At 44.3% G+C, this 25,592-nt stretch overlaps 1 protein-coding gene and 1 long non-coding RNA gene across 4 annotated transcripts in view; one reads left to right on the forward strand and one right to left on the reverse strand.

The window, feature by feature from the left end:
• Window positions 1-5,601: 5,601 nt before the first annotated feature.
• ZFAND5 (zinc finger AN1-type containing 5) lies at window positions 5,602-22,237 on the reverse strand. The gene is given in 7 exon segments (XM_065662016.1): window positions 5,602-7,269; window positions 7,492-7,617; window positions 17,302-17,399; window positions 17,812-17,923; window positions 18,413-18,570; window positions 21,916-22,000; window positions 22,003-22,237. Coding segments are annotated over 7 exon segments (948 nt in total). The 5' UTR covers window positions 22,223-22,237; the 3' UTR covers window positions 5,602-7,120.
• A 296-nt stretch (window positions 22,238-22,533) lies between these two features.
• Window positions 22,534-25,592, forward strand: part of LOC136004980 (uncharacterized) — a 41,910-nt gene continuing 38,851 nt past the window's right edge. For all 3 annotated transcript variants that reach the window (XR_010608633.1, XR_010608634.1, XR_010608635.1), the window contains exon 1: window positions 22,534-22,751. This is a non-coding gene — a long non-coding RNA (uncharacterized LOC136004980). The remainder of the gene's footprint in view (window positions 22,752-25,592) is intronic.

Raw genomic sequence — 25,592 nt, forward strand, 5'->3', positions numbered from 1 at the left:
AAACACGCAAGGGAGAGAAGAAAAGACTGTTATTCACATGCTGAGTAACGACCGGGAGAGTCTTGCCGTTGCTGGAGGAGGGTTTGCCAGGATGGGATTGGAAGGGCTGGGGCTGTCACCGCAGGGGTACTGCTGGACTCCCACAGCCCTGTCAGCCAGCCCAGGACTGCGGGAGGGGCAAGGGCAGCCCACCCAGGGCTGTCGGGGTGCTGCTGGCATGGGGATGGCAGCGTCCGGGATCAACCCTGCTAGGCTGTCACGGTCACCCTTCCCTTCCAGCAGAGTTTGTGCAGCGCGAGGTCATTCTGGCAATCACTTGTGGACGTGACAGCAGGAAGCGGAGGTACAAAGAAGACTGTGGTTATCCACAGCTTATTTTGACCCTAATCAGACTCCTGAGCTGATAGCTGTGGTAGATTTTTCTTTGAAGTAGGAAACAAAAGAGCTATACATTATGCTCATGGCTGCAACCCTGCAAATGCAAAACCTTTTAATAAAGCAAGTGTGCACCTGATCTCTGAAAAGCACAAGGCTTCGCTTCTCTGCACACCGCGCTCAGACAAGTGAGGTGGGAGAGCAAAGGGCAGGGATTTTAAGATCCATCTCTCATCTAGAAGAGCTGTGCACCAGCCAGGTGTCTTTGAACAATGGACTTTTTTAGAATACAATGACCAGGTTTGGGAAAACAAAAGGATTTCACTCAATCCCTTTGCTTGTACTACACGTAACTAAATTGTACGTGGTTAAAACAAAAATAAGCAGAAGTCAGCAACTGATGCTGGTCAAACATGGCCTAAAAAAGGGCATAGTTAGCACAAAAAAAAGTGGAAGTTACCCTGACTGCTTAGGACTTGCAGTCAATAGTGACATTCTTGTGTTAGCTTTTTTAAAAATAGCCCTCGATTCGTAGCCCAAACCAAAATGCTACTCAGAAGCAGGCTGCGCATGTATTAACTTCCTTTCTCCAGTAAATAAGCTATGCAAAGCTATGTTCTTGGCAAAACCTCTTACTGCAGTTGGTTAAAAAATTCCCTTCCCCAGTAGCTTTTGAAATTATTTGAAATGCTTTAAGAAAATCACGTCCAGGTTTGCTTCAGACTGTTAGAGTGCTACCAGAAGGAGACAGGATGAAAGAGGAAAGAGGAAAGCAAAGGCCAGCAAAGCGGCTGCAGGAGTTACAGAGTAAGGATGTTTCCAAGGTTTGGGAACAGAAGTGCAATGGGGTAAGGCTATTCTAGCCTATTTGCTGCTTTTATTATTTGGTGTGGGTGTGACACAGTAGTTTCCTGAGCTGAAATGCCAGCAATTGAAGATTTTTAATAGCCTGATCAAGGACAAAGCATGGTGGTGGGTGGATTTGATCCTCCATAAAAACATATTGCAGTACACAGATAATTTGAGGCTGTAGAGTTTGCTATGAGGTACAAATGGGAAGTTACCTCTAGATAGAGGTGCAGCTTGTGCAGTGCCTGCTCAGGCCCCAGCTGCTGCGCCTCTCCTGGCTCTCACTGCACTCAGGAAGGAGCAGAAGCTGTTTCCACCACAGAGCTTGGGGGAAGCAGAGATGTGGCAGAGGCATCCTTGAAGAAACGAGGAGAGCTGGGTCTGGAACCTGGCATTGCAACTGCTATTCTATGCAGCCAGGGGTAGTTTAGGACATGGATTGTGTGCTCTTCCCACTGAAAGACAGGCTTGGCCTGCACTTGTGGCAACCCCAGATTGTTGTACCACTGCTCACGGCAGCTTAACTCACCCACCCGCTCTGTGGTCTGTGGTATTGCTCTGTAAAACATGGCTTTTAGACTTAGAGCACCTGGACAAAAACCTCCCTACTCCACTGGGGTGGACGGGGGTTGGAAACTCACTCTGTAGGAGAGTGAAGCAGCTGCTGGCAGTAGCCTGGTAATATGGCTCAGCTCACAGAAGCCAGGATCACAGGGCTGTGTCGCCTCTGACCCGTTCTGTGTTTTGTCCTCACCTCTGTGCACAGGGGACGGCAACCCTCACCCACTGTTGTGAAGGGCTCTAGGAAACAAAGAGTAAGAGAACTGTAAAAGTCCTAATGATGTTATTATTCAGTGATACAAACTTTGGTCTCCAGCAGCTATTTGCAGACAACTGTTAAATGCATCTATTTACTGAAGGCTGGGTCTCCACGGAGGAATGATTGTCCTGACCTGTGATTCAGTCTCGCTACATGACAAACTGTCTAACACAACCACCTCTGCTCATGTGAAATGCTGAGTAAATTAACTTGTACCTCAAGGCCATTTCCTAACATTCCTATGATTTCCAAAGTCTGGCTCAGAGCATCTTGCTGGGGAGCCAGTGAACTATTTCCACTGTTGGTCCTTTATAATCAGGTGTTTGTGTATAAGAGACTAAATTACTAATATCAGCAAAATACCACTTTAAATCAAACGTAAATCCACTTCTGCAACATGCACGTTAAGTGCTTGGACTCAGCTAGCAAACCATGAAGCATGACTCCTGCCTCTTACTGCCTCCTCCTTGCACTAAATCCAGTACTCGGTGAGCTTTCTATGAGCTGTTGTGATGACTGAAGAGGCAGCAAAACACCCAAGTCTTTGGCCCTACAAGGTCAGTCAGAAGGTTAGCTAGTAGAAATCCACAAATCTCTATGGATATTGTACATCAGGTGAGTCCACTATAGCAATCAAAGGAACCAACTCGGTCTCACTCTGAAGAGTGTAGTCAGACTGAAAGGGATCAAGATTTTTCCCAGGTCAAAAACTTACTTTCCCCTCATAAATCCCATGCTACTTAAAATACAACTAAGGAAAATCTCCTTTAGCCTAATCCTGTTTAAACCTAGTCTGACCTGGTCTCCCAGAAGCATTATCAAAGTCAAATGGTCCGGTGCACAAATTGTTTCACAGGCTCCCTTGGGAAACCAGGGCATATTCACCATGTGCCCAACTTCTTTCTGACCTAGTAAAGTAAGCTTCAAATCTACTGTAAAAATGCTGTCTGCTTCAGGAAAATCCTGATCAGCAAATGAAGCATGTTGGGTGGGTTTTAAACAATATAAATGTACAATTGTGGTAAAGAGTAGATAAACAGGAATGAGGAACAGTGAATTAAATTCCTTCTCTTTTCATCAGATCCTACAGTGCTATATAGTCTTGGTGGTATTACAAGTGAAGTTTCACAGTGGGGCTTGATCTCACTATATTGCAAAATCACTAATCACGCAAAAAAATTAGAGGGGCACTGCCTCTAAAGATGAAAGGTCTAAGCTGTAGGGAGCATTTCTCTACCTAAGTATTTGCCATGCAGTTCAACAAGCACCTTGTGCTTCTAACAAACACCTTTCTCACAGAAGAGTATGCCAGCAAGCGAATAAACATCACTATACTTTCAGAAAATAAAACTACATGCAATGACCACTGTCAATGAAATCTGACCCTGAAATCAACTAAAAATAAGTCCAAAGATACATCTCTAAATATGAACAGCTAACATTTAGTGATGCATTTCAGACACTGGACAAAGAGGCTGAGATACCCATGGCTGCAGTGGGAAAACGAAGCTGAAAGCTTCATTCTGTGAGCAGCCATACTGAATCATAGCTTCACTTCATCCTTTAGGTCATGTTGCCTCAATTTATATTGATTTCATTATTGTACCACCAGAAGAAGGTATAAGAGGAACCTGGAAATGCATGAACCCAGAAAAGCAGGTTGAAAGTGACTTACCATCAACAGTGCTCACAGTCCTATCAAAATAAGCTCAGGAAACTAACAAAACCCCTAAACAAATAATTTTAAAACTTGATCATTTCTCCTAAGAGTGAGGCATGCTGGCAAGGGGTATGGAGAATAAGACCAATTTGGATGCAACCGCATTTTGAAGTAGCTTAGCAATTGAGGCAGTGGGCAGCCAAAGTGTCTCGTGTCCAACTAATGGCTGTTATGCAATTAGTCAATGACACTAACTCTTTCCTTGGATTTAAACATTTTTCATGAACACTGAAGCCTTGGTGGTTCATTTAGCAAACACAGCCCTAGCCTATCATAGAGAATCCTGCGGAACATAATGCTGCATGGGTGTTAACACGAAGTAGGCAAGTATTTCAGAGACTGAAGATTACTAAACAGGTTTTAGTCACCTACCTGCTTTCATATACTCATTTGTTTATATGTTCCATTTTGTTCCTTAACTATATTAAGTCCTCATCATCTGGCAAACTTGTTTGGGACAGATGAAAACTCTTCTCAGAATAGTGTGTTTATGTATAAGCTAAAAACATCAGTGTCTTAACAGCCAAATGGTGAACGAGGATCGGTGTTACGTGATCATGTTTCTGTTTTGGCAGATGTACCACAGTGTTTGCACCAAAGATTAAATACCCCCTCCTGCACCCACTTTCTCAATACCTACTCTTGTTAAATAGCCTTCCTCTCCTCCAAGTGGTTAGTGAGCCACAGAAGAATTAAGGCTCCTGAATGATTACGGACACTACAATAAATTATTAACACAACAAAGCCCAGTAGAGCTTACAGACCTGCTTTTACATTACAGACTCACATGCCACTTATAGGCAATTTACATATGATAAAGTTTATGATTTTACAGGACAATGAGGAATTTTTTATTTCATACTTTCCTCCACAATTATTTCAAATTTCTTATTTTTTTTTTTCAAAAATGAGACCCATTATTTCAACATGTCTTCCAAAGTACAGCCTTTGTTGAGATGAAAAACAGTGAGATTGAGGCCATCATAATGAATAAGTACCAGTACTATACTACCTGTCCTAAAACACCAGCCACAACAGTATCAAAAAAACAGACACATTCTCCTCAAATAACCTTTTCAGGTTCCAAAGGAAAAAAAGAGGGAGTGGGGCATTTTAAGCTGCAATGGAAAAGCTGATTTAATACAAAAGGCAGAAAACTGCAGTTTTAGTGCTTTAATGCAGTTTCACAATCAAGTCATAAAATTCACCCTGGAAAATGAAGTTTCCAAGCATTCCTGTGTTCCCTTATTGGAGGCGTATACAGTGGCTACAGTACTAACTTATCATGCAAATATCGGCTGACTGGTGGGATGCACATTATCCATTTCAGATAAGCAATTTCTATGCATTACCCAGCAGTCCAAGATGTCTTCCTCCAAAGCAACATCTACAGTGTCCTCTGTCCTTCTCTCCCAGTGATAAATCTGGCATATCTAACATCTGTTGGATGCTGACCCTCACAGTAACTGCCTAGGTGTGCTGGTGAAACTGTGGACAGAATGGCATAGTCAGTATACTGGCTCTATTACAACAGATTCATTGAAAATAAGCTTTGTAGGCAAAAGAAAGCTTTGACGTTCATTGCCAATCCACTCCTTTGCCCCCTTTAAGCGCTTTGTGTTGTGTTGCTGGCATTTTTGTCAGGCCACCAAGTAGTAATCCGTGTTCCAGCTGCTCATGCAAGTTATCTTAAGAGAAATTGGTATACTCAAATAAGCATACTAAGATAACATTAAGATACCTGTAAGAATTAGTACTAACTTTGCACCTCAACCTCTAGAAGGTCACCTTCTGATTACAGCAGTAATTAAAACCAATGCACTACCACAAAAGGAAGTTATTTCCTTCTGTACATGATTTTTATTATTTACATAATACAATATAGCATAAATGCTGGGTAGCATAATTATGTGCAATACATAAATAGGAACTATCTGTACATGTTTGCATATCTAATAACCCAGAAGAACAAAGTTAGAAGCAAAAACTTGGTAATTTAATAGTAAAGTAAAAACTAAGATTGAACATTGTGATAAAAATCAGTTCATGAATAGCGCCTTGTGTACATACGTAACTATTTACAGATGAGAACAGGCATTATCACAACACTAGTCTATCTAAACTGTACTTGTTTATATAAAAAAATCACAAGTTTCATACATCACAAAAACCCCTTCCATTATAACACAGAAGTGATATTACCAGACAAGCATCAGTGAAGTATACTGCCTTTTCTAGAGTTGTTATTGTACAATGCTGTAGATAATGCAGCCCATGCAATACACCCAAGAACACTACAGTCCTACACCCAAGTACAATTAAAAATGATAAAGCAGCCCTCCAAGAGTGGTTCCAGCTACCACTTAAGTCTACAGCAGCAATGCTGGGTACGGTTTTCCATGCAGAACAGTGCCAACTGCTACATTTAAAACTAGAGAAAATTAAGTCCTAACATTCTTTCCAACTCTGAAAACACAGAATGTAAGTAGTATATGAATAACAAACTGCTCTAATACAACAGCAACTTATTCATAGGAGATGTTGCTTGATAGAGCTGCTCTGGTATTTCTAAAAACATATGTAACTTTTTTTTTGTATACCAATCTTGCAATACTGTGGCGCATAACATTTTCGTCTATGCATGGAAAAGCAGACTCTGTCTGTAGGCCAGTTTGTAAGTTCCCAGCAGGACATTTCCTTTGAGAACATGTTTTCAGGACTCTAAGTTAATGTAATCTTTTCCAAAAGAGTTTTCTTCTCATACTTATCTGATTTTTCCTATTTTTCTCAGTGCAACTGATAAAACAACTTTCTTAAATATCACACTAACACTCATCTTACTGGAATGGTGGGCGCCTATACGTAGCTTACATTCTGCTGGAAAACAACAGAGTGTGGAAGCTAAAATTAGGATGAGATTTTAAATGACAGAAGTAGACTGCCAATCATTTTGATATATCCTTCTCCAAAACAGGTACATAACACCAGCCAAAAATGAATACCTCAAACACATCTTGAAAGGCAGATCTGCTACAAATATGCACATAGCATACATCTGTTGGCACATCTGAACTAGTCTGTCCTCTGTGCATGTGTATTCCTGTGCAGGTTTCTGATGATCCAATTATATTCTGGGGAGGGCATATATATTTTCAAGGGCTGTATCTATCCAATTCTGCCTGCAACAAACACCCAAACATTCTGAAATATCGTTAAGACAGACAAGACTAAAAGTAAAACTTTGAAGAACAGAGAAAAATGGCCATGCACTTGTTCTTTCACGTTCTTCAGGATGTATTAACAAAAAAAAAAAAAAAAACAAAACCAAAAAGTCAGTCTTTTCACAAGCACTTAATTTATATTCTCTGTATTTTTTCAGCCACCACAACTGGATTCTCTTTCCTGATTTTTGCTGCAGCTTCTGCTTTGTAATCGTATGGGCAGTTATGCTTGTCAGAATAACGGTGAAGTCCACAAAATAAATTTCCACATCTGCAGTCAAATCCTGTACATAGAAAAAGAATCAACATCACTAGGAAGCTTCACACTTGATTAAGTTGTAAATTAACAGCTTAGTCACTACAAAGGGGTTGTGTTCAACCACTGTGACATACAGAGTAAGAAAAATGAGGAGGGAAATAACAGTACAGCTATTTAATTCAGTTTAATCTACAAGAGGCAACCAATCATACAGATCTGTTCAGAACTGATGAAATGTTTCTCATACCTGTAAGGCCAACCTTCTTTCTGCACATGAAACATCTGTTCTTCTTTGGTTTGGGCAGTTCAGAAGCCCTCTCTTCATTCTGCAAAGTACTAGGCTGAGAAACTGATGGGCTCGGTTGAGTAACAACTGTTAAAGCAAGCAAACAAAATGAAGATTAAATGTCTTTTCCTTAACTTCAGTAGCTATTCAGTAGCATGCATGTATTTCTTAAGGATTGATTGCTCCTACTAAGACCCTAATGTTTGTTGTCTAAAATGCGACACACACAGTCTATAAAAATGTAAATCAGGAAGAGGGATTTTTAGGTACTGTTCTTTCCTTTTGGCTCTACACATGACAATCTCACTTTCCCCACAGTTCCACCTGTTAGAAAATGTAAGGCACTTCCTTAGTACATCTGTACAGGTGTTTAAGGGTGTTAAGGGCTTGGAAAGCACTCCAGAAGTTCCATGCACACATTTAATACTTAAAAAAATCATATGTTTCATTAACATTCAATCTAAACCAGTTGAATAGAAGGGACAGCTGTAGAGAATATACCTAATGTTACAGAATATAACTAACTTTTAGAAAAAAAGTAATTCAGTAATGTGTTACTATTGTAGTACTAGGTTACTCTGCCACTACACTTTGGAAGTCAGATGCCCGAAACAGATCACCAAGACAGCAGCTAAGAAGCCACGGATTTTGTGACAGATCCGGAACGCAGCTACAAAACACACAGTTCAAGAAAGCCCTCACATTTTTGACACTTTCAGTAATTTAAAGAACAAACTGCCAATTTACACTGAACATCTGTATTTTTGTGCTGTATCCAGAGTTAGTGTTCCAACTATGTTAATGTTCAAAATTAAGTAGTTTTTCAATTGCCTTTGTCAGGAACACTTTCAGACAAACATGTTTATTTACCTTCCCTGAAGGCTAAGAATTTGTCCTTTTGTGAACTTTTGTGAATCTGTTCATTTTGTAAAAAACAAAACAAACAAAAGGGGTTTATTTCCAATTAAACACACTTTTTTTTAAAAATTTTTTTTCTATATCTAACCTAGAACAGAGGAAAGCTAAGAGGTGCATTTGTACAATCCTTGTACAGTTTTCCTGAACATTCCCATCTCTTTGATAACATCTGTTGTTCTAAACCAGAACTAATTGTCAAACATTCCAGAATAAATAGTGTATATAACCTTTAGGGACTTTTTTTGTAATCAACTTTACTCACACACATAGGATTTGTTAGCTGAAATTCTTTTGGATTAACAAGTGGCATATTTGCAAAAAGCAGGTTTTTTCCAAACACGAAGAAACAGTTATGTTGACTTTTTTCTATCTTTACTCTTCATAACTTGCTTTTTACAACTGCATTTGCATTACCACATTCACAGGTTTTCTAAAAGCCAGCTATTACCACAAACACCTAGAAAGCCCCACAATTCACTGTACAAGCTCCCAGTCAAGACTTCATAGTTTAAACAAGATTTAACAGTGACAAGCTCTCAGAAGTAACAAGGAACCTTCACTGCTCATTAGCAAAAATTTTCATGCAGTGTAACAATAGTTGCTAATGTATTCTTATACTTTAGTTCTAGATTACAGCAACAGCCCTAATGAACAAGACCATTTACTACCTTTATTTTTTGTCACCTTGCATAGATACCTTTCTAAGTTTGTGAAATTCAGTATCATTGCTGTTTTGCTAAGTCTGGGGGATAAATAAACTACTACACTACAGTCACTAATACCACTAGTACTTTTTGGAGTAGTTTCTTCTGCTGCCTTTTTTTTTTTGCTGTTGTTTTGTGGGGTTTTGGAAAAAAAAAACAAACCCCACCTTTGTCCTGATGATTAACATTCTCCAGAAGAATAGTTACATTTCTCTGAACATGTCTTTAAATCCAACAGAAAGCAGTGCTTGGTATTTCAATCTGCTTGAGAGTGTGACTGAAAACCAGGCTGAAACCCAGCAATATCACTATCAGTGTAAACCTTTTGGACACCATTCAACCTGCCTAGCTGACATCAGCTATAGCCTTAAAAAAGAAAAAAAAAAATCAAAAAAAATAAAAAAAAATCACCAAACATCTCCACAACCACCCTACCGATATGAGCCCATGCTGTTTCAATTACATGCAAAGAAAATGCAGAAGAGGCGAATCAACTGAGACCTAAATAAAGCCATTCACAACATGCACTAAAAGAAAACTAGAAGAGGAGCAACTGTTATCACTGCCTAACGCAGCAACAAGGAAGCAGAAATGCAAACAGCAACTTCCCAGGAATCACCAAGGCAAACAGATAGCCTAGTAGATCATTCTACCATAAAACAAGACACTGAGAACAAATTCATCTAGGGGAAAATGTTAACCAACTACTACAAGTATACTTCCCCCTTACCATGAGGGAACTGTGGCAACTGGCAGCCCAGGAAATAGACAGTGACCCTAAGAAACTGGTGGCACATTTCCTGAAAGGGCTGCTGAGCAGGATCCTCCTCCCACCACCACAACATGCTCCAAGAAAAAGCAGTGCACAACATGCAGTAATGGGTACTAAAAAGTGCTAAGACAAGATGGGACATAGTCCCTTAAATACCAATTAAAATGTTCAATATGTTGCTCTCCATGACGAAAGCACTCTCCGATTATTTTACCCCAGAGTGAAGTCTGATTATGCATTTTTATAAATGTTAAACCTTCTGAAATGTGCTTCCGAGTAATGCCTGGACACAGGCAAAGCTGCCTACCCTGCCCCTTGCTTAAAGTTCAGGACAAAATCAATTTTCATCAACTTGCGGCTTAGACGAAAAATAATGTGAACTGTGCACTTGGGATGACATCAGGAGCCAGTATCAATTCATCAGATACTATCCTGACAACTGCTTGTTACAAAAGGCTTATTTTAGCACAGATCCAAACCCAACTGGGCAAGTTAATTCCAGTCCTCAATATATTTAAAAAATCATGGTGTTAATATTCAGGCAAAGTGCTCTACCTGATTGCTCTATGATCAACATGGAATGAATTAACTGAAAAAATGCTGGAAGTTAGAATATAATGGTTACAGCTAACCAGTAGACTTGCTTCCTCAGTAACAGTGCTCAGATGAAACAAACCACCTTTCACCATTAAACCACGCTTAACACAGCTGCTGTTGGCATGTACCCTTTCCATCACCATGGTCACTTCACTCCTACTACTAGAATTACAGCTACTTAGCCTGTATGCAGAAAGGTCCTACACGAGTGGAGAACAAAGCTTTTATCAAACCCTGAACTATTAAGCCACAGTGACTACAAGTGGCTGACACTCAAACTACTAAGAACAGAATTTCACAGTAGCTTTCCTTATATAAACCAGTACGGCTGCTGCAAAAGAGCATGCCTACTATAGGAATTTCCCCACTGAGACTTCATACTGGAATTAATCTGATACTTCATGAAAGTAAAAGAAATAGCACTTTTTAACCCTCCCCATAACAGAAGTGACTAGCCTTACTCTGGTAGCCCTTTCTGGTAAGTTTTTAAAACCTTCTCTCATAAACAAAAATGAACCAAAGTAAGATCCCAACAGCTTAAACTGCATGACTTTCACAGTACTAGTAAACGGTAACATAGCAGTGAGGCAAAGCCTTGGGAGCATACTTATGGCTTCACAATATGATACCTAATCATACGGCTCCCTAAACCAGAGCTATTACTTAGTTTAAAAACAACAACAAAAACCAAACAACAACCAAAACAAGAAACTCAACACCGAAATCACCAAACCAAAAGCCCCAAGCCTCTGGTACACATGCTGATACTAATTACATCTTGAAACACAGACCTGACTTATCATTCAAAAAGGTAATGGTCTACAAAAGTATAAGAAAACGCTAAAAGTATGCTGTAACTGGGAACAATATAATTGTTTAAACATACTTGTTTCAAACAGTCTATTTTTAGTGGTTTCTAGTTAACTTAATTCTCTTTCTGGTGCAAACTTTTATTTCCACTTGAATACCTGCTAAAAAAAAACAACACCCCCCAAAACCAAACCCCATGTTTCTTAAGGAAGGGCTCCACAATGCCTCACCAACTTGGTAGAAATATTGCTCCAACAGTGTAACATGAGTAGTTCAATAGGTTTTGCATCTAATTCCAGCAACTCAGCACAAAAAAAAAAAAAAAAGGAGCTATGAATTTTATTTCTAGAATGCTTTAGGTATAGTCCGACTTCAGGAAAGGATGTATTAAAATCCAATCCTTAAGAAGTTGGGTCGTAGTAATAGGGGACTCTGAAAGGGTCAGAAGCACTCACCTGTCAGCCTGACCCCATCTCGAGGGAGGTGTGCTGCCTATCAAGAGCACGGATCAGGGATGTTACAGAGAGGCTGCCTGCTCTAGTAAGTTCCACAGACTATTACCTGGTGATCCATGTGGTTGCTAGGGATATAGATAGTAGTAGACTGGGGACCATAAAGAAAGACTACAGAGCCCTGGGAGAGGTGGTTAGGGGCTCTGGAGCTCAGATAGTCTTTTTGTCAATTCTCCAGGACACAGGGGAGGACCAAAAAAAAAAGCTAGGAGGATTGACCAGGTTAATAGATGGTTAAAAGGGTGGTGTCATAGTCCAGGGTCTGGGTGTCTTGAACACGAGACTGAAGTTTGTAGGCCAGGTCTACTGGGGGCTGGTGGAGCTGGTCTGATGATAAAGAAGGGGAAGAGCAGTTTTGGTAGGAGGCTTGCCAGACTGGTCAAGGAGGCTTTAAACTAGATGTGTTGGGGGAGGGGGGCATCATTCCATCCCAACACACCCAGTCAGTTGCCAACACCTATAATAAATGCTCAGAACTATGTAGATATACTCCAGCTGCTGAAGCCAATGAGCCGGCTTCATTTGGATCTTGGCTCAGATACCTCTATACAAACGCCTGTAGCATGGGGAACAGACAAGAGGAATTGGAGATGTGTGCATGTCTATGGGGGGTATGATATAATAGGCATCACAGAAACATGGTGGGATGGCTCCTGTGACTGGAGTGCTGGAATGGAAGGTTACAGGCTCTTTAGAAAAGACAGGCCTGGCAGGCGGGAAGGGGGAGTTGCCCTTTATGTTAGGGATAGGCTGGAGAGTACGGAACTCCGTCTGGGGACAGGGGAGCAGTTTACAGAGAGTTTGTGGGTCAGGGTTAAAGGGAAAACAGCCATAGGAGACATTACTGTGGGGATCTGTTACAGGCCGCCTGATCAAGGAGAACCTGTGGATGAAGCACTCTGCAGACAGATAGGAAAAGCCTCACGCTCGCAGGCCCTTGTTCTCATGGGGGACTACAACCACCCTGACATCTGTTGGACGGACAATATGGCCTGGCACAAGCAATCCAGGAGGTTCCTCGATTGTGTGGAAGACAACTTCCTTCTGCAAGTAAAAGAGGAGCCAACAAGGAGAGGTGCCATGCTTGACCTTGTGCTCACCAACAGGGAAGAGCTCGTTGAGAATGTGGTGCTCCAGGGCAGCCTTGGATGCAGCAATCATGAGATGGTCGAATTTGAGATCCCCAGGACAGTGAGAAAAGGACAGTCTTCAAAAGAGCAGACTTTGGCCTCTTCAGGAACCTGTTTAGTAAGGTTCCAAGGGATATAGCCCTGGAGGGCAGGGGGGCCCAAGACTCTTGGTTGATATTCAAGGATCACCTGCTACAAGCTCAGGAGTGCTGCATCCCAACTAGAAGGAAGTGCAGCAGGAGGGCCAGGAGACCTCCTTGGATGGATAAGGAGCTGCTGAAGAAAATACAAATGAAAAAAGAGGCTTATAAAAAGTGGAAGCAAGGACAGGCGGCCTGGGTAGAGTCCAGGGATGTTGTCCAGGAAGCTAGGGACCAGGTTAGGAAGGCTAAGGCCCAGTTAGAAATAAACTTGGCCAGGGATGTTAAGGATAACAGGAAGGGATTCTACAGGTACATAGCAAACAAACAACAGACTAGGGACAACATAGGCCCCTGAGGAAGCTCTCGGGAGAACTGGCTACACAGGATTTGGAGAAGGCTGAGGTTCTGAATGACTTCTTTGCCTCGGTCTTCACTGGCAAAGGCTCTGACTGCACTACGCAAGTCTTTGACGGAAGACACAGGGACTGTGAGAATGAAGACTTTGGGCCCACTGTAGGAGAGGATCTGGCTCGAGACCATCTTCAAAACCTGAACACACACAAGTCCATGGGACCTGATGGAATCCATCCGCGGGTCTTGAAGGAGCTGGCGAATGAAGCTGCTAAGCCACTGGCCATCATATTTGAAAAACCATGGCAGTCAGGTGAAGTTCCCAACTACTGGAAAAAGGGAAATATAACCCCCATTTTCAAGAAGGGGAAAATGGAAGACCCGGGGAATTACAGACCAGTCAGTCTCACCTCTGTGCCTGGCAAAATCTTGGATCACATGCTCCTCGACAGCATGCTAAGGCGCATGAAAAACAACATGGTGCCTGGTGAAAGCCATCATGGCTTCACTAAGGGGAAATCCTGCCTGACCAATTTGGTGGCCTTCTATGATGGGGCTACAGAACTGATGGACAAGGGTAAAGCAGTTGATGTCATCTACCTGGACTTGTGCAAAGTGTCTGACACTGTCCCACATGACATCCTTGTCTCTAAATTGGAGAGATATCAATTTGATAGGCGGACCACTCGGTGGATAAAGAACTGGCTGGATGGCCGCACACAAAGAGTTGTGGTCAATGGCTCGATGTCCGGCTGGAGACCGGTAACGAGTGGTGTCCCTCATGGATTGGTGTTGGGACCGGTCTTGTTTAGCATCTTCATCACTGACATGGACAGTGGGATTGAGTGCGCCCTCAGCAAGTTTGCGCCGATGACACCAAGCTGTGTGGTCCGGTTGATATCCTGGAGGGAAGGGATGCCATCCAGAGGGACCCTGGCACGCTTGTGAGGTGGGCTGATGCCAACCTTATGAAGTTCAACCATGACAAGTGCAAGGTCCTACACCTGGGTCGGAGCAATGCCAGGCACAGCTACAGACTGGGCAAAGAAGAGATTCAGAGCGGCCCTGCAGAGAAGGACTTGGGGGTGCTGGTCAATGAGAAAATGAACATGGGCCGGCAGTGTGCACTCACAGCCCAGAAAGCCAACCGTATCCTGGGCTGCATCAAAAGGAGCGTGACCAGCAGTTCGAAGGAGGCAGTCCTGCCCCTCTACTCTTGTGAGACCTCACCTGGAGTATTGTGTGCAGTTCTGGTGTCCTCAACAGAAAAAGGACATGGAACTGTTGGAACAAGTCCAGAGGAGGGCCACGAGGATGATCAGGGGACTGGAGCACCTCCCGTATGAAGACAGGCTGAGAAAGTTGGGGCTGTTCAGCCTGGAGAAGAGAAGGCTGCGTGGAGACCTCATAGCAGCCTTCCAGTACCTGAAGGGGGCCTACAGGGATGCTGGGGAAGGACTCTTCATTAGGGACTGTAGTGATAGGACAAGGGGTAATGGGTTCTAACTTAAAACAGGGGAAGTTTAGATTGGATATAAGGAGGAAATTCTTTCCTGTAAGGTTGGTGAGGCACTGGAATGGGTTGCCCAGGGAGGTTGTGAGTGCTCCACCCCTGGCAGTGTTCAAGGCCAGGTTGGATGAAGCCTTGGGTGGGATGGTTTAGTGTGAGGTGTCCCTGCCCATAGCAGGGGGCTTTGAACTAGATGATCTTGAGGTCCTTTCCAACCCTAACTATTCTATGATTCTACTAAGTGTAAAAGCTTACCAAAATGCTATGAAAAGTATTTTGCAAATATTTCCTGCTTAGTAATTTGAGTTTGGACATAAAAACCTTTAGGTATCTCTAACTTTTGAATCATTTAAACACAGAACTACACTGTTTAACTATGAAGTTAAAATATAGGACATTACACATGTTAATTATAACTAAGTCATTTACATCCACCATGCCTTTCTTCTTTCAAATATCAAGATACAATTGCCTTAGCATGAGATTTATGCTGAATGTGAATACAGGTGGCAACCTCAATCTGTTTGAAATGAAAGAAAAAGACACAAAAATTATCAAGAAAGGAAAGGTTGTTAAGCTTCATTGTTTCATTGTTCTCAGCTTCGCCTTCTCAAGTCAGCTACTTCAATTCCAACAGCAAATAAGTATAATTTTATTCTAAAGCTTGCTAAAAAATATTAAATAAATAAATCTGTTGATGACAAGTTGTTTTTTTTAAATCTTTCTGACCTGTAAGGAAAACAGCCAAAATGTCATTTGCTAATGAAAATCTGTCAGAAAAGACTGTGACTTCATATCGTTGTAGATACTATAAGGAGAACAAGCTACTTCGCTTAAAGGCTACATTGTCTGTTCATGATCTGTTACTATCTGACAGGTGGTTATGAAATTCAGTTGCCAGAGTCAGACAGCACTTACAACTAGACTGGTTTCATTAGCAGCTCCATGACTGTAGCATTATCTTAAGAGAATCTTAGGTGTACCTCACCAAGTTTTATTTGTTAGTGTGAGGCAATGTGACTTATTTACCATTGTTTCAGTTCCTCCTTGAGAGGAGAGACCAACACACTTTGGATGCTGCTGGAAAAAGGAAGAGAAGAAAAACACAAGTCCAGACACAACGGGGATCTTTATAAGTCTAGGCAATCATCTGTTGCCTGCAAGTCAGAGATCAATGTACCACTGAATGCAGCCAACACTTTCTGTATTTTAGATGTCCAACAAACGCTAAGAATAGTACATAAAGTACTCTATTTTATGCTATCTGCAACCTACACCAAACCATAACACTGAAAAGGGAGCTGGAGTTTTACGGCAGCTGAGGCCATCTCATGAATTTACAGGTATATACTCAGAAAGGCAGGTTTTTTTCCAGACTTGTGTACATTCTCTGGTAGTTTTTCCAGTGATCTTTACACACAGCTTTCACTGGTTTCAGCCCATAGTATTGTTTACAACAATACCATCAACAAGTGTCTTGTACTGCTTTTGGATTTTTTCCCCTAATCTAATCAATAGAGTCCTTTGTGACACTACCTACCATACTGTTGACCCACAGTACCTTAAAATGGGTAAAATATGAATAATAGCTATAGATTGTCCTTTACACTTGGCAAAACGACAGATTCTTACTGGCAGTTCTAATAACAGTAATGTCACCCATTAGTTTGCCACTACCATTTTATGTATTCCTTTTTTCTGCTTGCTGCAATTACTACAGCTACAACCTTCCAGTACAAGCATAAAATTTTTAAATTGACAATTCACACCCAGCAATTAATGCTGCAAGTATGCTACATTCACAGAACAATACTTTGACCATACCTACCGATTACTAAATTAGTTCAAGAACTCTAAACAGCTTTTGTTAGTATTTTTAAACCACATACTCCTTTCACCCACAGACTCACTCCTCTGTAAAATTTAATGTATTAGTAACTCTATTCTCCAAATGCAACAAGCAATTTTGACTGCCATGAGTCAGCAGGAATTCTACTGGTAGGTAATACACAGAAATCTCAACACTTCAAAACTGAACACCTTGCCAAAATCAAATTTTTCAGTTTTTTTAAAAACAAAGGTTTGGGAGTCAAAACCCTCACAGGTGTTGATTCTTTTTACTAACATTGAACATGCACCTCAAAACCCTATTGTGGCACTAGTCCTTCTTGATTCTGCCAGGGGAGTACTCAAGATGCATCTTTCATCATCTTAACAGTTCCTCAAGATCGTCACCACAACAGGAGATGCCTACTTAGAACATTACCAACCTGTCAGCTCCCACTATGTCACCAGTTGTACACAGTGCTACTCTGCAAACATACCTGGCTCAGTTTCTGTTTTCGGAGTTACTTTTTCCTCTCTTGAAATGCTCATTTCTGTCATTTGCTGAGTTACAGGCAAGGCGGCAACAGGCACATTTCTGTTTAAGTGCAGTGAAACACACAATTTCTGTTAGCTTTGAACTCATAACAAAAGCTTAAGCTGTCCATATCCATTAATAAAGTACCTCTTCAATTCCTACTGATACATGTTTGACCTCTGCCTCTACTATCTTCGAACTGCATTTTTTACTACTCTATTTTAGCTTTTAGAAGAAAACAGGCAAACCTGCAGCAATTACTTCTCCAGGTAAATCAAAACCATCCTTTTAAATGTAGCAGTTCAACCCCAAATATTTTAATCAGCTCTCATTTACACAGATTCATGGAACACTGGAAGGTAGACTGTCCCTTTTTCCTCCCCAGAACATTACTGCAACAGGGCAGGATTGCCGCAGGCTTTCAACTTGCGGCACACTCACACCTCATTCAAACCTCAAAATGATATCTTACCTTGATTTTTCAGATTTGCTGCCAGCAGCACCTTCACAGTCGTTTAAGCTAGTGTCTGCTCTCTGTACAGATGGCGAGTCTGAGGTAGGACTGTTGGAACCACTGGCTGTTCCTATATAATAAGAATTTGATAAGTTAGTTTTAAACAGATTGTAAAATACATGTTAAGCAAACAGTTCCGTAAACAGCTATGAACTGTCTGGATACAATCTTTACTGCTACTGCATATTACTCGTACTCTAAGACAGGCTAAACTGTTAACAACCAAAATACAAAGACTGTAAGAGGAGGCATAAGTGGGAAAGTAAGTTACGGGTGAATGCCAAGCAGACCAGAACACATTACACAGAAATATATTTTTATCTTTAGTGTGATTTAAAGTAGTATTCTCTTTGACATTCACTGTTTTAGTACACAGGTTTCATAAGTTCTCCTGAAAAATGTTCTGGGACTCCTTGCCATCTTCTTTAAGTTTTATTTTAAAATGAAAAATAAAAAAAAAATTAAAAGACATAAATAAACCCAAAACAAACAAACAAAAAAACCCCACCCCCAACCCCCCCAAACCAAAACACCCCCACCACAAAACACATACCCTTACCCATTGGGCTGATTCTACCACTACTCTGCTGTCGCTGAAGATGCTCTTTGTAGCAAACAGAACACATCCCATTTGTCCTAGGATTTCCATAAAATCCACATCCTGTACTACACAGCATGGGCCCTGGGGTCTGGTTTGTCTCCTGAGTCATCTCGATGCTGTAAATAAAACCAAGAAGTGCATTAGAGGCTGGCATGTCACCAAAATCAATTATAATGTTATAGAATTAAAGCATGTCTGCTCACCCTGCCCCACCAAAATGATATCAGCATTCTTAAAGAGGGTTATATGAATGTTAATATATCATTTGATACTGCAACTGTATTGGCAAGTAACATCGTTAAGAACCTTTAAGGGAAGAAAAGGTGTCATCATACTAATACTGAGAAATAATGTACTTGTTAGACACTGAGTTGCACAACAGCATTTGGCAGACAAAACCCCCTTTATTACCAGCCTCTTAATACTAAGAGGAGCATGCTTAATAAGCAGAACCAAGTTCATATCTACTAAACAGTTCTGGCAAATAACATAGTTTATTTTTATCCCAAATTCCAGCAGAAAAGCCCCACTTTTTCATCAATATTTTTATTTATTTTGATGCTAATTCCAGTATTATTAAATCCTACTTTCACAATACATTTGTCAAACAGAACAACAACAATCCCTGAAGTATTGGCAGCAGCCAACACAGCAGTCCGTATCCCTATCTTTAGAAGGAGTTTCCAAAACAAGGCTCATGTGCACTGCTTAAATTGCACCTAAAATCTGATACTGAGTACTAACTGGCAACAACATGTGTACAACAGGCATTTCAACCGAGAATCTAAAGGCCGTTTCTGAAATAAGTTTAGACTGGGTCTTACTCTTCCAACAGAAATAAAGATAACAACTTTAAACTGTTGAATATGTTCTATTTCAGAGCCTACACATAAACAAACACATGGCAATTAAATCCGTTGTGCTAATAAAGTGAAGCAAGACTTGTGAAATCCCAAAGGCTCACAAATGCTAACTCTGCCATGAACTGCATAGGTCAGGAATAAAAATACTTAACCTTCATTGCCAGTTAAACTCTGCAAAGCAAGGTTAGTAGAAAAAAAAAAAAACGAACAACCAAATCTTTGATTCCCAAGGGCAATAAAACTGGCCCACAGTAATCAAGCAATTGCTACAAACTGAGGGCATGTAAGAATATTGCACTTGCCCCCCCAAAATTTAAATTTAGTAGAAGCATTGTATATGGCACCTGGAGACATTTTAGTATAATGTCTAGATTGCCGTCTTCTTATTCCAGGAAGAATTACAGTGAGATATCTGACTGTTGATTCCTGTGAGAAATTAAACATGCCAAAAGCTAATTCACTACAACTTACAGAGAAATACTTTTTAATTAAGAAGTCCCACACTGCAAGTAGTAAACTTACATTCCAGCTGTATGACAACTGCAACCAGCAACTACCTTTGTCTAAACTAAATTTCTGTGATCAAAGAAACCAAGAGCAGGAAAAAGTAAACAAGCAAAATTCATCTGCTTGCCTGCTGGTGGTCACAGGACCTCATTTTCCAAGTATAAATACTTTATTTATACTACACTATTAACACCTTTGTAACACCTTCCAGGTACAAACAGTTTCCCTTCTGGACTAGAAAACAGCTTCACTTTTTTTTAAAGTGTTTTACAGCCATGAACACACCAGCCAAAGGAGTCAGAAGAAACCATAGCCCACCTAGAGAAAAGTAAAAGTCTTGTCATCTACACTCTAGACACATATCAATATAAGTAACGACTGTCCTTCGGCCCTTTTATCAAGCAGGTAAACTGGAACAGCTATCACACACTCCCACCGCCACCCTCAGCTGACTTGCTCTGCTTCCAAACGAGCGCGCTGCGAGCACGTTTCACCACCATCTAAATCCAGCTCGAAGTGCTAACGCTGGTGTTAACCTACGACAAGCCGGAGCCTCCGCAGCTTCTCTGCCAGCAGCACACACTTCCCCCGATTGAAGCGCACGCCCCTGACCGAGTCGCAGCTCCTGCCGCCGCAACGCGACCGGCTGTCACCGCGCTGCTGCTGCCGAGGCGACCACCGCCGCCACCACTCCACCTACCGCGCGCTCACCCCGGCCGACCCCAAGCCGCAGCCCTCCGGTACCGGCCCGACCCCTCCCCGCGTCACATGGGCGAACGCCGGCGCTTCCGCCTGTCAGGCGTGACGTGCCCGGGCGCGGGCCCCGCCGCCCCGCTGAAATCAGCTCCTATTTATAGCCCCGGCGGCAGGCGGCGGAATCCCGTTACTGCCCTTCCCTCCCGGGGCAGCGGGCAGAGCGGGTGCTGAAAGCCAACCCGGAAAACGCAGCATCACCCGACCGGCACCTCCACCACACACCTCAACCCCGCGTGGAGGGCGCTCGGTGGCCGCCACTAGGGCTCTGCGAGGGGCCACAGCCGAGTCCGGGTGGTTGAACCCGGCCACTCCTCCCAAAGGGAGGAAGCAACGACAGTAACATGGGAAAGGTCTCGTTTCACTAGCAAGTTCTCGCCTCAGGGCCGCTCCCACTCCCTCCCAGTACGTCAGTCCCCTCCTGGAGGGGCTCGCTCCAACAGCGACTCACGCCACTCGTCCTCACCGTTACCAGCGAAACTCGGAGGGTAGAGGGTTTTGTGTAAAACCTCGCTTCCCGAGGCGAGGCTGGGCCGCCCTAGAGGCGGCGGGCACAGACCCTGGCCCTCTCCCTCCAGGCGGTCCCGCCTTTCAGTGCAAGACCCCGACATCGTGCACCAAAAGCAACCACAGAACCCGGGAGCCGCGCCACCAAGGGGCTTGCTGACCTACATACTTACTTCCCTCTACATCGTCCTCTCCAAGAAGTGCCACGATTAAACAAGAGAAACAGAAGCAAAACAAAAGGCGGCGTGTGTGTGCCACCAAGGCTGCTCGGGGCGCTCGCCCCAGCGCGGCCGCGCTCGGGAGAAGCGTGATGGAGAAGTCGATACGGTGCAGGCAGACCAACGCCGGGCGCTTCCCGAGGAGAGCGAAGCCCGGCTGAGCGAGTCAGACAAAAGCGGAGCCTCTGCCAAGCGCCCGCAGCGCGGTACGTCTTAATTGCCACCCAAGTCCCCCGCCTCCTCCGCCGAGGACACCGGAACACAAAAGATTCGGAGGATGCCGGACTGAGAAGCAGCCGCGGCGGGTGGGGGTGCCCAGCCGAGGTGGCGGGGCCGGGCCGCTCCTCGTAAACCCCTGAGTCACGCCCGGCCCCTACGCCACCGGGCCCCGCGCCGGCCCCCACGGCCACGCTGCCGCCGGCCACGGAAATCTCCCGGTCTCGCCGCCGGCGCTGCCCCGCACCATTCCGAGCCCTCCCCCCAAAGGGGACCGCTCGAGACACGGCCGCCAGCAGACTCAGAGGCGGCGGGGCCGCCCGAGGGCAGGCCCATGTACCGCTCGCCGCCGGGAGAGCCCCGCGCATCCCAGCCCAGCCGCCCACCCCCAGCTCACCTCCTCCCGGCGGGGACCAGAAACCCCGCTGCGGGTATCGGAGAAGGCGAAGCGGGTGTCTCCAGGCGGCGGGCAGCAGGGCAGCGGGCGCGGGGCTGGCGGCACCGCCGCCGCCACTTCCCTCCTTTGTTCCTGAAGCAGCAGCGGCGGCCGCGTCGGCGGCGGCGCGAGGCGAGACGCGCCGCACGCAGGGGGCGGTCGGCGGCAAGGCGCGGGACGGAGGCGGGGCGCTGCGGTAGGAGGAGCGCGAGTGAACCTTATCTGCCCCGCCTCCCCTTCCCCTCAGCCCCTGCGGCGGCATGGGCATGCGCGCTGCTCCCCGGCGCCGGTGACGAGCCGCGCACGAGGCGAGGCGGGAGTGCGCGCGCCGCTCTCCATGGTGCCGCCGCCTCCCGAGGGACCAGGGAGGATGCCGTAGCAGGTGACGTCACAGCCTGACGTCTGTCCCGGGTGGGAGGGAACGAGGCAGCCGTGTGCAGGGCGGCCCGGGGCGGGGCTGCGTGACGCGGCCGGGGCGGCTGCGGGGAGGGCTGGGTCGGGCTTCCCTTCCCTTCCCTTCCCTTCTCCCTTCCCTTCTCCCTTCCCTTCTCCCTTCCCTTCTCCCTTCCCTTCTCCCTTCCCTTCCCTTCCCTTCCCTTCCCTTCCCGGAGCGGCCTCTTGCTGTTAGGTGCCCGATCCCGTCTCCGGGAGGCGCGCGGGGTGTCTCAGCGCCGGCACTCGCTGAGGATAGGGATGCTTCGGCTTCTGAACGCGCTCGTTAGGAGCGCCCTGGCCGCATCCCGGTGCTCTTGTGTGCCTGCGGGTTTTACGTGTAAAGCAGGTAAAGTGTACGGCAGGTAAGTTCTGGGCAGTCTTTTAGCGGCCGTCAGAGCCCGCGAGTGGGCTGTGATGGCAGAGCAGCCACGGGTGACTCCCCGTTGTGGGTGGTTTACTTGTGCTAGGTGACGGTGTAGAGACGTTAGTCCTGCATATTGTGAGCTGTGTTGATCTCCAGTTCTTAATTTTGGAGTACTTGCAAAGTGCAGCCTGCGAAAAGTGAAATAGTATCTGTGGTGTGCAAAGATGTCGGCTAATTCCATGTATGAGGCATCCTGTTATTCTGTGGCCCATAATCAGGCCCATAACGGATACCTTCCTGCTCGTGCCCAGGCCTGCCCGAGGGTTTCCCACACTTCCTAGAGGCCAAGGTGTATTCCAGCTGAATGCTCACATTTTGAGGGCTTGAGCTATTGGCTGTCACCATGTAAAAGCACAAAGAGGACTTGAAGGCCAGACCTTGACTGGTGCTGAGGTTTGTGCATTTGTGGTTCATTGAACCTCAAGATTAAATATTTCTGTACTTCTGCATGCCCAGACTGGTTCGGAGATGTTACGGGTACTTCATGTAGTCATCAATAGACTTCATAGAATCATAGGATAGTTAGGGTTGGAAAGGACCTTAAGATCATCCAGTTCCAACGGACACCTCACACTAAGCCATGTCACCCAAGGCTCTGTCCAGCCCGGCCTTGACCACTGCCAGGGATGGAGCATTCACAAGTTCCTTGGGCAACCCATCCAGTGCCTCACCACCCTTACAGTAAAGAACTTCCCCTGTTTAAGTTTTAACCCATTACCCCTTGTCCTGTCACTACAGTCCCTAATGAAGAGTCCCTCCTCTGCATCCCTATAGCCCCCCTTCAGATGCTGGAAGGCTGCTACAAAGTCTCCATGCAGCCTTCTCCAGGCTGAACAGCCCCAACTTTCTTACCCTGTCTTCATATGGGAGATGTTCCAGACCCTGATCATCCTCGTGGCCCTCCTCTGGACTTCTTCCAACAGTTCCGTGTCCTTTTTATGTTGAGGACACCAGAACTGCACACAATACTCCAAGTGAGGTCAGGAGAACAGAGCAGAGGGGCAGGATCACCTCTTTCAACCTGCTGGTCACGCTCCTTTTGATACAGCCCAGGATACAGTTGGCTTTCTGGGCTGCGAGCGCACACTGAAGTAGGCTTATGTTAAGTTTCTCTTCAACCAACACCCCAAAGTCCTTCTCCATAGGGCTGCTCTGAATCTCTTCTCTGCCCAACCTGTAGCTGTGCTTGGGATTGCTCCGACCCAGGTGGAGGCTATTCTGTTTGAGGCTGTGGAATTGACCGAGGTGAGTAAGAGAGGAGGAAAGGTTGCATTGCTTTGGGGAGAAGGAATTGGAAGGTCTTGGAAGCCTGGGTAGTGTGGAAAGAGAAAAGAGGGTATCTGATGACTTCAAAACACTGTTAATAGGTATATTACTTGCTTTGTTCCTGGGAAGTGGAAAATACATGGATTCCTACAAGCATGATGTTTTTCTTAAGGATAGAACATCTTCAGCTGTAAAATTCAAAGTTGCTTTAGATAAGTGTTCTGAATAATTCAACTTTTCTGAACTGTTTTCCACCATGTTCTAGGGGTAGTCAAAGGAACAGAATATTGGGGCATATATGGGCCTCCATGTTACTTAATCTGAAGAAAACAGCTTGAATTGGAATGCATGGATATGTGGGGAATAAAGCACAGAAATTGTTATGAAGTCTTTCTGCCTAATGTGTCTGTCTTCTAGAGCTCATCTTTTTTCTCTGTCAAATGTCTCCTGAGACCCAAAAGCTTCAGGTAAATGGCATTGCGTAGTGCTGCAGTATAGTACACTCTACAGAAGTACAGGGTGCTCTGCTAGCTGCAGAAGACTGCTGTTGTGCCGTGGAACAGCAGCTGCTCTCTAAGCAGTGTTTGGAATAACACCCCTGTGATCTGCAGTGTTTGGGCTAGCAGTTACTACTTGATAGTATGAAATAGTTTCAACTATTATAAAAAAACATTTAAGCACAGCTTCCTGATGTATGATGTAGAGGAGAAGTCCTCTGAGATCAATGCTCTCAAGATTCTGAGAGCTGGATATCGTTATTACTTTGAGGGGAAAACTATGAAAAGGAGTTGAGATGTGTAGTATTTTTCTCTTGCAGGGATTTTATGACCAGAACCAAAACTGAGGATGACAGTAAACTTGCTGTAAAAATTCAAGTGGGTCTGCTAGCAGCCCTGGAGAGTAATTTTGACCTTTCTTAACAATGGTAGGGTAGAGGGCAGAAACAGAATAGTTTCAACTGAAAGCCATTTACTTCTCTGCCTTTTTCCAAGGTAAAAGAGCAGAGTAAGTGTTCAAGAAGTATGTCAACACACAAAATTTCTCCCAAAGATAAGGAGCCTCAGAGGAATGGGAAATGGGCAGAACTCTCTACTAAGGTTCTTTGCCTATGTGTTTTTTTCATGGCCATTAACTCCTATATATAGGCTGTCTTAGGCTCTCAGGCCTAGAAACCAGGAGCATGCATGACTACTTAGCAGTATCCTATTTTTTTATGGGGTGCTGCAATGCTGGGAGGCCCTCCAGTTTCCCAAACCACAGAAAAAATGCCTCTGTGTCTCTGCATATCTACCTGAGATTTCTAACTTTAAAGCTTAGACAGAGGCTGCCTGTTTGCCTTAGAGTCATAGAATCATAGAATAGTTAGGGTTGGAAAGGACCTTAAGATCAAGTTCCACCCCCCCTGCCATGGGCAGGGACACCTCACACTAAACCATGTCACCCAAGGCTCTGTCCAACCTGGCCTTGAGCACTGCCAGGGATGGAGCATTCCCAACTTCCTTGGGCAACCCAT

The sequence above is a fragment of the Lathamus discolor genome, chromosome Z, assembly GCF_037157495.1.
Source record: "Lathamus discolor isolate bLatDis1 chromosome Z, bLatDis1.hap1, whole genome shotgun sequence".
Taxonomy (NCBI): Eukaryota; Metazoa; Chordata; class Aves; order Psittaciformes; family Psittacidae; genus Lathamus; species Lathamus discolor.